The 15,007-nt window shown below is 36.4% G+C and overlaps 1 protein-coding gene across 2 annotated transcripts in view; it reads left to right on the forward strand.

The window, feature by feature from the left end:
• The window catches only part of LOC111143005 (G protein signaling modulator 2), a 66,828-nt gene that overhangs the window by 32,699 nt on the left and 19,122 nt on the right, over positions 1-15,007 (forward strand). For both annotated transcript variants that reach the window (XM_022496397.1, XM_022496398.1), the window contains exons 11-12: positions 6,731-6,801; positions 13,441-13,617. In XM_022496397.1, the coding sequence (XP_022352105.1) occupies positions 6,731-6,801; positions 13,441-13,617 (248 nt within the window). The remainder of the gene's footprint in view (positions 1-6,730; positions 6,802-13,440; positions 13,618-15,007) is intronic.

Consider the following 15,007-nt stretch of genomic DNA (forward strand, 5'->3'; position numbering starts at 1 on the left):
TATTTTCTGGAGGAAAGCACCTTTGATCAGGCATAAAGGTTCACAACAACAAAATTACCACCCATAAAGAAACAAGCCAACATGAGTAAGAAAATTAACAAAAAGCAAAATTAGACCACCAAGATCTTTTCAGATGTTGGAATTATCAGAGAATACAAAATAACTATGGTTAAATATTTATAGAAGTAACAAAATTGAAACAAAGGAATAACAAAATAATCAGGCAGATTTTAAGAAAATAATAGCTTACCAAAAAAAAATAGTAATAATAGCTTACATTATTAGTACTTACTATATGCTAGGAACTGATTTAAGTGCTTTTCCTGTTTTAACCCATCTAATCCTAACATCTCTAGGACGTAAATTTCTGTTATCCCTAATTTACAAACGGGGACATGGAGGCAGGAGCAGTTAAATAGATTTCCCAAGGGTTACCTATGTAGGTAATAAAGATGGGAGTTAAATCTAGTCAGTCTGGCTTCAGAGTCTATGTCTTATCTGAGATTTATGTGTTAATGTGATTTTAACATAACTCTCAGTAACTGATAGGTAAATATCATTCAGGAATCAGATGTCAGTAATAGAGGATTTAACAAGCACAATGGGCTGGATCTAATGTAGCATCTTTTACATTGTTTGACCTATTCATGAGTTGTAAAATCAGTTTCAGAGGTTCAACTATCATTACACACACACACACACACACACACACACACACAGGTTGTCGTACGTGATAGATAAGAGCAAGTACTGTTGTGTGAAGATTTGTTATATATTTGGGTATGTGTAGTCAGGGTTCTAATGCAAATGTATTTCTAAATATGTGTCACTGTTAAAATGAAAAACACTGGGGGCACCTGGGTGGCTCAGTCAGTTAAGGTCTGCCTTCTGCTCAGGTCATGATCCTAGGGTCCTGGGATCAAGCCCTGCATCTGGCTCCCTGCTTAATGGGGAGTTTGCTTCTCTCTCTCTCTCTTCCTGCTGCTCCCCCTGCTTGTGCGTTCTCTCTGTCAAATAAGTAAATAAAATCTTTTAAAAAAATGTAAAACATTGATTTAATGGACATATAGAATACTGCACCTAGCAACTAAACAATTCAAATACTTTTAAAACATTCATTAAACACTTGCAAAAATTTGACCACATGCTATAAACCAATAAAGCAAATCTCAACAAACTTGAAAGAATCTATATCACATATATTTCATGTACTGAGCATAATGCAGTTAAACTAGAAATTAACAGAAAGATAATGTATAAAACATACTCATTTGAAAACCTTCAAATGCATTTCTAAGTTACGTGCTGCGGAAGAAATGGTACATAAGAGAATATAGCTTAGGACTTAATTCCACGTTGTAGGATAGGACTTACACTGGGTCTTAGAACAAAATTTACATTATAATTAAGAAGGAAAAAGGCTGAAAAGTGAGTTGAATATCCAGCTTTTAAAAGTAAACACAAGAGATGCCTGGGTGGCTTTGTCGGTTAAGCGGTTAAGGGTCTGCCTTTGGCTCAGGTCATGATCTCAGGGTCCTGGGATCAGAGTCTCACTTTGGGCTCCTTGCTCAGCGGGGAGCCGGCTTCTCCCCCTGCTTGTGCTCTCTCTCTCTCTCTCTTCCTCTGACAAACAAATCTTTTTAAAAAAAATGTAAAAACAAAAAATAAACTCAAAAGAAAGTAGAAGGCAAAAAATAGTAACAGAAGTTAATGAAATTAAAAGATTCAATAGAGAGAATTTTAACTACAAATTTTGTTCTTTAGAAAGACTAGGGGCGCCTGGGTGGCTCAGTGGGTTAAAGCCTCTGGCTTCGGCTTGCCTTCAGCTCAGGTAGTGGTCCCAGGGTCCTGGAATCGAGCCCCGCATCGGGCTCTCTGCTCAGCGGGGGAGCATGCTTCCCTTCCTCTCTCTCTGCCTTGCCTCTCTGCCTACTTGTGATCTGTCAAATAAATTTAAAAAAAAAATTTTTTTTTAAAGATTTAAAGATTTTATTTATTTATTTGACAGACAGAGATCACAAGTAGGCAGAGAGGCAGGCAGAGAGAGAGGGGGAAGCAGGCTCCCTGCAGAGCAGAGAGTCTGATGTGGGGCTCGATCCCAGGACCCTGGGACCATGACCAGAGCTGAAAGCAGAGGCTTTAACCCACTGAGCCACCCAGGCGCCCCTTAAAAATTTTTTTAAAAAGACAAATTTACAGCAAGATTTTATTTTTTAAGTGAAGGAAGAGGAAATAATAGAGGTGCAGTAGAGAATAAAGAGATAACAGATGATCCTGAATAATTTATGACAAAGTATTTGAAAACTTAGGAGAAATGGGTAATTTTTAGAAAAACAAATTACTAAAATTGAATCTAGAAAACAATCTAATAGTAGGATGCAAGTGAATGGCATCCCTAATGTCTAAAAGCATAAAGAAATTTGATCAGTAATTTAAAATCTTCCCACTGAGAAAATACTCAGCCGAGATGATTTTACAAATGAGACCTACCAAACATTTAAGAAAATTGATTCCAACCTTCCACAAAATTTTGTAGGTAACTGGAAAACTAGGAATACTTCATTTTTCTGAGAACAGTGTAATCTGGATATCCATACTAGAATAATATAATAGATATAATAATAATATAATAGATATAATAATATAATAGAATAATATAAAAAAATTACGAATCAGTCTTTCCTTATATAGGTGCAGAAATTCTAAACAAAATATTCGCAAACCAAATCCAGCAGTGAATTTAAGTAAACAGTAAATCAAATGGATTGAACATTAGAAAATCAACTAATGTAATTCACCAATGAGCACAGTAAAGAAGGAAATAGCCTAGATATCCAAATATATTAGTAACTCTATTAAATATAAATGTTTCATTTAAAGGACAGGTGTATCAGACTGGAAAAAGAATAAAATCCAACTAAATGGAAAGAGGAATATCTAAAATGTAAGGATATAGTAAGCCTGAAAGTAAAAGCGTAGAAAAAGATATACGATGGTAAAACAAAAGAAAGCTGATATAGGTGTATTAATATTTGTACTTTAAGGCATAAGATCTTGTTAGAAATGGAGGTCACTTCACAATGGTTAACAGTTCAGCTCACCTGGAAGATACAAGCCTTAAACTTGTGTGTTGCCTAGTAAGCCTAATAATAATAACAGAGCTTCAGCATGTACATGAAGCCAAATTGATCAAACTAAAGGGAGAAATGGGAAAATCCAGAATCATAATGGGAAATTTTAGCACACTTCGTTCAGTAATTGCTGACATCAGAAAACTAAATATTATAAAGGATGTCCATTCTCTCCAAACTGATAAAAATTCAGTGCACTGCCAAGCAAATGACAGTTCTTTTATGTAATTTGATGAAATTGTTCATGAATATATGAAAGAAATATGGCCCAAGAACTCAAAGCCGAAACATTCCTCATGAAAAACAAGAACTAAGTGCTTTCTTTATAAAGATTATAAGGCTACAGTAATTATTGACAGTGTTCTATTCGCATAGACACAGACTAGTGGAATGGAATATAGAGACTACTATTCCTTGCACAATCATATAAGTAGCTTGATGCACTACAGATTTAAATATGAAAAATAGATTTAAAGCAATAATGATTATGATGGCTAACACTTGCTGAATGCTTACTATTTACCAGGCAATGTACTGATCCCTTTATAGGTAATGATGCAGTTACCATCACACAATGCTGTGAGGTAGGTACTGTTCTTTACAGAAGAACATTGAGTCACAGAGTGGTAATTGCCCAAGGTCATACCACAAGTGAGTTCCTGGTCTGGCTTTAGAGTCCTACAGTTCAATCCATATGCTGTTAAGACCTCTGAAAATAGGGGCACCTGGGTGGCTCAGTGGTTAAATCCTCTGCCTTCGGCTCGGGTCATGATCTCAGGGTCCTGGGATCGGGTCATGATCTCAGGGTCCTGGGATCGAGTCCTGCATCGGGCTCTCTGCTCGGCAGGGAGCCTGCCTCCTCCTCCCCTCTCTCTCTGCCTGCCTCTCTGCCTACTTGTGATCTGTCTGTCAAAAAAAAAAAAAAGACCTCTGAAGATAAAGGAGTGTGCCTTCATGATATGACAGACGAAGGCCTTCTCAAAACAAACAAAAAACCATTAAGGAAAAGCTTGACATTAAAATTAAGAATTCAAAGAAATCATGAAGAGCTGAAACACAAACTGAGAGGACATTGCCACACATGTGATTAAAAAAGGTTTGTATCCTCCATGTACAAGAATGCCTATAAATGGGGCGCCTGGGTGGCTCAGTAGGTTAAAGGCTGTTCCTTCGGCTCAGGTCATGATCTGAGGGTCCTGGGATAGAGCCCCGCATCAGACTCTCTGCTCAGCGGGGAGGCCTGCTTCCCCCTCTCTCTCTGCCTGCCTCTCTGCCTACTTGTGATCTCTGTCTGTCAAATAAATAAATAAAATCTTTTTAAAAATGCCTATAAATTAAAAATAAGACAGATAACTAAACAATCATCAAAATGTTGAACAGAAGAAATACAAATAGCCCATAAATATATGAAAAGATATTTAACTCATTTAATCAGGGAAAACCACAGTGAGGTTAATACTGGAAACTTGTGGCTAAAAATTAAAAGGTCTGAGAATACCAGTATTGAAATGTGGGTAATAGAAACTCTTACTCAGTGCTGACAGTGACAGAAATCTATCTACTCTCAAGAACAATCTGGCAACATTCTGGGAAAGTTGAGAATGTAGTAAGCATACACATACTCCCAGTTACATACTCCTGATACCCAAACTGGAAGAAATTCTTGCTCATGCCACTAAGATGTATTTCCCAGAATTTCTATAGTAGTACTTGCTTATATGATTTAAAAAAAAAATGGAATCAACCTATAAATCTGTCCCTAGTAGAACAGATAAGGAATTTCCTAGTTCTAAAATGGCAATGAAAATTAAACTACACATAGCAACTTGGCTGAATCTCTCAAACGTAAGGTTTCTCAAAGGAATCAAGTTAGATGATACATATACTATTAGAGCATTTATTTACTATATCATAAGCTATGTTGCTTAGAGAACTATTCATATGTAATGAAAATTTAAAAATTACCAGGAGGAGGCAAGTTATAGGAAGAGTCACATAGATGAGGAATTAATGTATTGATAATGGTTTATTTCTTAAGCTGGGTGTTAGGTATCATATATTCTTTATATTATGTCTTTAAAATATTGCTTAATCATTAAAAGATTGAATGGATATGAAAATTCTATTTTAATGATTATTAAAAAGAAATTTGAGAAAGTTTTAATTTAACATTTAATGTGATCTTAAAATGGAAATGAGTGACTTAGGAAAGAGTTACAACAGGGACACCTAGCTGGCTCGGTCAATAGAACATGCTACTTTTTTTTTTTTTTTTTTAGATTTTATTTATTTGACAGAGATCACAAGTAGGCAGAGAGGCGGGCCAGGGAGGGGGGGTGGCGCAGGGGGAGGGGGGAAGCAGGCTCCCTGCTGAGCAGAGAGCCCAATGCAGGGCTCAATCCCAGGACCCTGAGATCATGACCTGAGCCAAAGGCAGAGGCTTTAACCCACTGAGCCACCCAGGCACCCCAGAACATGCCACTCAATCTCGGGATCATGAGTTCAAGTTCTACATTGGGCATGGAGCCTACTTAAAAAAAAAAGTAACAAGATATAGTACTAAGGATGTTATTTTGATTCTTAGCTCAAAACTGAAGGCCTAAAGCCTTTTTTAAAAAATATTTATTTATGCATAAGAAACAGAGAGAGGCAGAGGCAGAGGGAGAAGCACGCTCCCTGCTGAGCAGGGAGCCCGATGTGAGACTTTATCCCAGGACACAGGGATCATGACCCAAGCCAAAGGTAGACGCTTAACTATCTGAGCCACCCATGCACCCTCTAAAGCCTTTTCTTTAGGTTTTTACTTACTTAAACTGCCGTACAGCTTTTTTTTCTCCTTTAATTTGAAATTTTTTTCAGTTTTATTGAAAAACGATATACATGACTAATTTTAAGGTGTACAAGCAAGATGGCTTGATTTTCTTATGTAGTGAAATGATCACCACAGTAGGTTCAGCTAACATCCATCCTCTTGTACAAATAGAAAAGAAAAAAGGTAAAAAATTTTCTTCTTGTGAGGAACACTCTTACGATAAACCCTCTTAGCAACTTCCCTAAGTATCATAGAGCAATGTTGACTATAGTCATCATGTTGTGTATTATATTCTCTAGTACTTATTTACTTTATAACCGAAGTTTATACCTTTTGACCACGTTCCCCTCCCCTAATGCCCTCTGCTTCTGATAAGCAGATCTCTTTTTCCTAGTTCGGGTTTTTTTTTTGTTGTTGTTGTTTTTTAAGATTCCATTATAAGTGAGATCATACAGGATTTGTCCTTCTCATTTTTTCTTTAAGAGTCTGTGGATATTATATAACCAGTTATTATAAAATGCCTTTTCTAAATTAATGGGTAATGTTAGTAACCAAAGTTAGTTTCCAACCAAAATGTAGCTTCCGTACATCAAAGCATTTTAGAGGGAGTGGATATTCTATTTTTATGTATTTGGTATGGAAAATTATTATTCTTAAAAGAATACATGTTTGTACATGTTTCCTCCTTCCATATGGGCTTGTGTAACAGACTTTAAAATTGAATAACCTAGTGATGCTCTACTCTTAAGGGCTCCCAGGTTTATTTGAATTAATCTTTTTTTCAAAGGTGCACACCCCAAGTTTGGACGCCGACACAGTATGGAAAACATGGAACTTATGAAGTTAACACCAGAAAAGGTTGGCAGCTTTTATGTTTTAAATTTCTTGAACTGTTAAAATCAAATATTTAAATAACTTTTAACTTAAATGAATAGTTTAAATAAACCTTGTCTTGTATAGGTATCACTTTAAAATTTTCCTTTAAAAAGAATGAGGAGGGTGCCTGGGTGGCTCAGTGGTTTAAGCCGCTGCGTTCGGCTCGGGTCATGATCTCAGGGTCCTGGGATCGAGTCCCACATCGGGCTCTCTGCTCAGCAGGGAGCCTGCTTCTCTCCCTCTCTCTGCCTGCCTCTCTGTCTACTTGTGATCTCTCTCTGTCAAATAAATAAATAAAATCTTTAAAAAAAAAAAAGAATGAGGAAAAAAGTACAAGTCCAAAAAGAATGTGTGTAGTATGATGCCACCTGTTCAAGAAGAGCATTATGCATAGATATCCTTTGTAGATGCATAAAACCTTTCCAGAAGCATATTAAGAAAATTGCTAAGAATAGTTGCTTCTGGGGCGCCTGGGTGGCTCAGTGGGTTAAGGCCTCTGCCTTCGGCTCGGGTCATGATCTCGGGGTCCTGGGATCGAGCCCCGCATCGGGCTCTCTGCTCCGCGGGGAGCCTGCTTCCTCCTCTCTCTCTGCCTGCCTCTCTGCCTACTTGTGATTTCTCTCTGTCAAATAAATAAAATCTTTAAAAAAAAAAAAAAAAAGAATAGTTGCTTCTGGGAAAAACACTGGGTGTCTGAGTTAGGAGAGATATTTACTTTATATATAGTTTGAACTGTTTGAATACTTTAACATGTACATGTATATTTTAATTAGAAGAAAATCAGAAAAAAAATTTTAAAAAGGGTTAGGAAGCTTTTTTTTTTTTTCCAGCTAAGTAATGGCAAAATTATTGGCAAGGTTAATATTCATGATCAATCTAGTTTTTCTGGCTGCATTTCTTAAAAGCATTTTCTTAACTGACAGATAACTTTTTATTCAAGATCTTGTCTAGGCTTTTTTTTTTTTTTTTTTTTTTTGTAAGAGAGAAGGGACTTTATAATTAGAGCTTATTTTTGTCTTTATTCTTTTTTATTAAGTTTTTTGTTTTAATTCCAGTATAGTTAACATAGTGTTATGAGTTTTAGGTGTATAATATAGTGATTCAGTACTTATATATACATTACTGAATGCTCATCACTCTAAGTGTACTTTTTTTTTTTTTAAGATTTTATTTATTTATTTGACAGACAGAGATCACAAGTAGGCAGAAAGGCAGGCAGAGAGAGGAGGAGGGGGAAACAGGCCCCCCGCTGCGCGGAGAGCCAGATGGGAGGCTCCATCCCAGGACTCTGGGATCATGACCGGAGCCGAAGGCAGAGGCTTTAACCCGCTGAGCCACCCAGGTGCCCCTTTAAGTGTACTCTTTAATCCCCATCACCTATATCATCCATCCCCCCACCCTGGGAAAAGGTTTTTGAAAAAAAAAAAATCTAGACTACTTTCTTACACCTTCATTTAACTTAATTTTACATTGTTAAAGTAGGTTGTTGTTCTTTTATGGTATATGATATAAAATGCTTCTTATAAAATAAGTTCATTATAATAACTTTAGAATATTTCAACAAGGAAATTAAAATTATCAGTAATCCCACCTCCCAGTTATTGTTATTTTGGTATTTATTCATCTTGCGTTTTCATATGAATACTGTCATATTTAAAGATATTTTATAATGCATATTTATCATTTCCATGTTAAACATTTTTCTGCCCTATTATAACAAGCATGTGGGTTTTTAATATTGACATTTTTGTGAGAATAGTTTTCAAAAGACTAACATCTAATTGACTTGATCTTATATCCATTATCTTTTTTATTCCAGTCAGAGTTGTTCAAAAACTGAAGGATGTCATGATTTCCCCCAAATATCTACCTCTTACCTTGTCAGTTCTCAAAGCTGTCCAATCTGCAAATTATTAAAAAAAAAAAACAAAAAAAAACCCACCTTTAAGTCAATTTAAGCCTCTTTTTCTTATTCTTGAGGAACATACTAATAAGTAACAAAATTAATTTGCTACCTTGTGCCTAGCTCTGTACTAACCATAGATTCCTTTAAGAAGCTAACCAGATTCATTTTTTTGGGTGTTGAGTTTGAGAAGTTCTTTATAGATCATGCATACATGCCCTTTATCTGTAGTGTCATTTGTGAATATTTTCTCCCATTCCATGGGTTGCCTCTTTGTTTTGCTGTTTCCTTTACTATGCAGAAGTTTTTATCTTTATTTTTTAAAAGATTTTATTTATTTATTTGACAGAGAGAGAGATCACAAGTAGGCAGACAGGCAGGCAGAGAGAGAGGAGGAAGCAGGCTCCCTGCTGAGCAGAAAGCCCGATGTGGGACTCGATCCCAGGACCCTGAGATCATGACCTGAGCCAAAGGCAGTGGCTTAACCCACTGAGCCACCCAGGCGTCCAGAAGTTTTTATCTTGATGAAGTCCCAAAAGTTCATTTTTGCTTTTGTTTTCCTTGACTTTGGAGACATGGTTTGAAAGAAGTTGTTGAAAAGTTACTGCCTATGTTCTCCTTTAGGATTTTGATGGACTCCTATCTCACATTGAGGTCTTTCATCCATTTAGAGTTTATCTTTATGTATGGTGTAAGAGAATGGTCGAGTTTCATTCTTCTGTATAGAGCTGTCCAATTTTCCCAGCACCATTTATTGAAGAGACTGTCTTTTTTCCATTGGATATTTTTTCCTGCTTTGTCAAAGATTAGTTGACCACAGAGTTGAGGGTCCATTTCTGGGATTCTGGGTTCTCTGTTCTGTCCCATTGACCTATGTGTCTGTTTTTGTGCCAGTACCATGCTGTCTTAGAGATCATGGCTTTGCAGTATAGCTTGAAATAAGGCAATGTGATACCCCCAGCTTTTTCTTTTTTAACATTTCCTTGACGATTCGGGGTCTTTTCTGGTTCCATACAAATTTCAGGATTGTTTGTTCCAGTACTTTGAAAAAGGCCATTGGTATTTTTATCAGGATGACGTTGAAAGTATAGATCGCTCTGGGCAGCATAGACATTTTAACAATGTTTATTCTTCCAATCCATGAGCATGGAATGTTTTTACCATCTTTCCATGTCTTCTTCAATTTCCTTCGTAAGTGTTCTATAGTATGGATCCTTTCCCTCTTTGGTTAGGTTTGCTCCAAGGTATCTTAAGGTTTTTGGTGCTATTGTAAATGGAATCAACTCCCTAATTTCTCTTTCTACTGTTACATTGTTAGTGTATAGGAAACCAACTGATTTCTATGCATTGATTTTGTAACCTGCCAGGTTACTGAATTGCTGTATGAGTTGTAGTAATTTGGGAGTAGTCTTTTGGGTTTCCACATAAAGTATCATGTCACCTGCAAAGAGAGGGAGTTTGACTTCTTCTTTGCCAATCTGAATATCTTTTCCTTTTGTCTGATTGGTGTTGCTGGACTTCTAGTACTTCTAGTACTATGTTGAACAATAGTGGCGAGAGTGGGCATCCTTGTCATGTTCCTGATATTAAGGGAAAGGCTCTCAGCTTTTCCCCATTGAGAATGATATTTGCTGTGGGCTTTTCATAGATGGTTTTTATGAAATTGAGCAATGTTCCCCCATCCCTACACTCTGAAGAGTTTTAATAAGGAAAGGATGCTGTATTTTGTCAAATGCTTTTCCTGCATCAATTGAGAGGACCGTGTGGTTCTTGTCTCTTATTTGTTTTATCATATCGATTGATTTGCGAATATTCAACCACCCTTGCATCCCAGGGATAAATCCCATCTGATTGTGATGGATAATCCTTTTAATGTACTTTTGGATCCTATTAGCTAGGATCTTGTTGAGAATTTTGGCATCCATATTCATCAGAGATACTGGTCTGTAATTCTCCTTTTTGATGAGGTCTTTACCTGGTTTTGGGATCAAGGTAATGCTAGCCTCATAGAATGAGTTTGGAAATTTTCCTTCTGTTTCTATTTTTTGAAACAGCTTCAGGAGAATAGGTATTATTTCTTCTTTCAATGTTTGGTAGAATTCCCCCAGGGAACCCATCAGGCCCTGGACTCTTGTTTTTTTGCAAAATTTTTGTTCACTGCTCAGTCTCATTACTGGTTATCTAGGAAACAAGTAAGTCAAAAAATGGGCAGAAGACATGAACAGACACTTCTCCAAAGAATATATACAAATAGATAACAGGCACATGAAAAAATATTCAACATCATTAGCCATTAGGGAAATTCAAATCAAAACCACACTGAGATACCACCTTACACCAGTTAGAATGGCAAAAACTGACAAGACAAGAAACAACAAATGTTGGAGAGGTTGTGGAGAAAGGGAACCCTCTTACACTGTTGGTGGGAACATAAGTTGGTGCATCCACTTTGGAAAACAGTGTGGAGGTTCCTCAAAAAGTTAAAAATAGAGCTACCCTATGACCCAGCAATTGCACTACTATTTACCCCCAAAATACAGATGTAGTGAAAAGAAGGGCCACATGCACCCCAGTGTTCATAGCAGCAATGTCCACAATAGCCAAACTGTGGCAGGAGCCAAGATGCCCTTCAACAGATGAATGGATAAAAGAGCTGTAGTCCGTATATACAATGGACTATTACTCAGCCATCAGAAAGGGTGAATACCCAACATTTAAATCAACATGGATGGAACTGGAGGATATTATGCTGAGTGAAGTAAGTTAAACAGAGAAAGACAATTATCAAATGATTTCACTTATTTGTGGAACATAGGGAATAGCATGGAAGACATTAGAAGGAAGGGAAAAATGAAGAGGGGGTAGTCAGAGGGGGAGACGAACCATGAGAGACTATGGACTCCAGGAATCAAACTGAGGGTTTAAGAGGGGAGGGGGTGAGGGGATGGGTGAGCCTGGTGATGGGTATTAAGGAGGGCACATATTTCATGAAGCACTGGGTATTATGCACAATGAATCATGGAACATTGCATCAAAAACTAATGATGTACTGTATGATGGCTAACATAATAAAAAAATTATATTAAAAAAAAAAAAAACGGGCGCCTGGGTGGCTCAGTGGGTTGGGCCGCTGCCTTCGGCTCGGGTCATGATCCCAGGTCCTGGGTTCGAGCCCCACGTCGGGCTTTCTGCTCGGCGGGGAGCCTGCTTCCTCCTCTCTCTCTGCCTGCCTCTCTGCCTACTTGTGATTTCTCTCTGTCAAATAAATAAATAAAATCTTTAAAAAAATAAATAAATAAAAAATAAATAAATAAATAAAAACAGCTAACCAGATTCAACCCTGTAATTTTCTAAGAGCCAAATAATGACAAGTTTTATCTTTAAAATATGTTTGGAATTAGTTCTGTTTTCTTTTCCTCATCATAAGGTTGCACTGAGTTATTTCATTAGTCTCAACAAAGTAAAGAAACATATATAAAGAAAAAAGATGTCTGTCTTAGAGATGCTTCTTGGGAAAGAGTGTAACTGAAGGGAGGTCTTGAGACCCTGGATGTCAGAAAACGCCTTTTTGCTACTCTCACATTTGATTGGTAGTTCCACTTACATTGGAATTATTGGCTGGAAATAATTTTCCTTCGTAATTTTAAGGACATCGTTCCAGTCTGTGTTCTTCAGTGTTTTTGTTGAAAGGTCCAAGTAAGTATATAGGAAACATTTAAAATTTTTCACAAACAGTTGGGATATAGGTGGGTTTTATGTTCTAACATCTGGAGCCATTTAGTTTTTCTTGAATCAGTAGACCCTGAAGTCCACTCTAGCAATAGTTTCCCCTTATCACCTGTATGAGAAAAGGAATGGGAGCCTGTGGGAGGGGTGCGGTGGTTCAGGGTATGGGGAGGCTTCATTTGATGCAGATAGCTGGCTTAGTCGCTCACTAGCTGCCTGTCTCAGGTATGGTAGCCTCAGGAATAGGACTTACTCTAATTTGTGCCTCATGATGTAACCATGAAAAAAATGTGTTTTATCAAATTATTAGTTATTACATAACAGACTTTTGGACTTATTTGCAAACACTTAAGACTGAAATGTTAAAGCCGCAAATGTCACATAGCTACTGTACATACTGTAGGTTTCCCTTTCCACAGAGTAAATATTTGTTATATTGAGTTTGCTATTTAGAGGTTAAGTATATTTAAACTAGGTCTAGGCCTATATAAATTGCTCATTAGATGTTTTACCTATTGAGAATTAGTAGCTGGTGAAAACAAAAAGTATCACCAAAAATTACTACTGCTTATATAAATTTTAATAATTTTAAATTTTAAATTTATATATAAATTAATGTTAATTTCTACAGTTAAAAATTCTATGTGCATCCAAAATTTCCAGTTGTAACAGATTAACTAACTCACGTTCAGAATAAAACTTGCTCTTTCCCTGACCATTCAAATTTTATTTTTATGGTATTTTGAAAAACTATTTTCTTAAGTTCTTAAAAGCCACCATTTTATGTTTTGGTAGTGAGAAATCCACAGTATACATTTGGTACGAGCTGTTGAAAATAGTGAGACACACTGGCAAAAAGGAATTTATTAAGAGACCTAGCTGCCCCTCCACACAAAATGAGTGGTGACAGCAGGTTACTATTAGAGAAAACCAGAGATAGCTTTGTTTTTTTCATGTCCTGCTTTCCATTTTTTATATTTATAATTTTGTAGGTACAGAACTGGAACAGTGAAATTCTTGCTAAACAAAAGCCTCTTATTGCCAAACCTTCTGCGAAGCTGCTCTTTGTCAACAGATTGAAGGGGAAAAAATACAAAACTAATTCCTCCACTAAAGTTCTCCAGGATGCCAGTAATTCCATTGATCACCGAATTCCAAATTCTCAGAGAGTATGTATAAAATAAAATTTTGAGTATCTACATTTTAGTATTCTTATACTGAAACTGAATATTTGGAAATTTATATTGGACATTTAATATAAAATGCCATTTTTATTCAAAGAAGTCTTCCATATTTCCCTCTTTCTGTTGTCTTCAAAGCTAGAAACTATAATTTCTCCATTCATGTTGTTTCACTACTTTGGACAGTAATTGTCCCTATTTGCAAAAATACTACCTTTTATTTACTGCAGTGTCTCCCAGTAAAACTGTCCTTCTTTCAGCTTAGAAGTTAAACAAATGAAATTTAGATGATCAAGGATTTTAAAATACTAATTTAAAACAGTATCTGCTAGCATCAACTTCTGTTTATTTATACTGAAATTATAACAGTTAAAAACTATTTTGATGAAACAAGAAACAAGTTATTAAATATAACTTAAAATATTAAGAAATAAAATATCTGGAGTATCTCTAATCTAGCTAAGTTATACTCTGATAAAAGAATCAAAATAAATTACAAAGATTCTTCAAATTATCAAGTCCATTTTTCAATGAGAGCTTTTGGGAAAATTATGTTAGTCTTTATTTATTTATTTTGAAAGACTTCTCTTGTCCCTTAAGAATTAGTTCTGCCCTTCTCCTAAGGCCTATAACACTTGATATAAATGTACCTCTACTATAATATTTACATCATTATGAAAAAATACTTTTTATTAAACACTGCAACTGTCATTTTAAGCTTTCCAACTAAAGTATGACTGGTTTCCCTCTGCCCCAAATATTCATTTATTTGAAGTTTTATATTTTTTCAAGACCACATCTTTAATAAAGGACTTGGAAATCACAGTTCTTAGTTTTCAATTGGAAATCACTGGAAATTGGAAATCACTATTCTTAGTTTTCAGTTCTTAAATTAGTTTACTTTCAAATTCTGTTGTAGAATCTTAGAACTGAACTTTGAGCCTGTTTAAAAATAAACTGCTTCAGATAATGAATTTATATAATGAATACTGAATGAAATTATATAAATTCATTCAGTATCTGAAGCAGTTCCCCAGAGTATGAGGTACATTTTTTTTTTAAAGGTATTTATTTATTTATTTGAGACAGAGCGTGAGCAGGGGGAGTGGCAGGCAGAGGAAGAAGCAGACTCCTCACTGGGTAGGGAGCCCAGCACAGGACTGGATCCCAGGACCCTGGGATCATGAGCTGAGCTGAAAGCAGGTGCTTAGACTAAGCCACCCAAGGTCCCTGAGGTACATTTCTTTAGCCTTGGAAATATAAGGATTAAAAACTATACATAACTAGGGGCATCTGGTTGGCTCAGTGGGTTAGGCCTCTGCCTTTGGCTCAGGTCATGATCCCAGGGTTCTGGGATCGAGCCCCACATCGGGTTCTC

This window comes from Enhydra lutris, unplaced genomic scaffold (assembly GCF_002288905.1).
Source record: "Enhydra lutris kenyoni isolate GAN:26980312 unplaced genomic scaffold, ASM228890v2 scaffoldscaffold9, whole genome shotgun sequence".
NCBI classification, from domain to species: domain Eukaryota; kingdom Metazoa; phylum Chordata; class Mammalia; order Carnivora; family Mustelidae; genus Enhydra; species Enhydra lutris.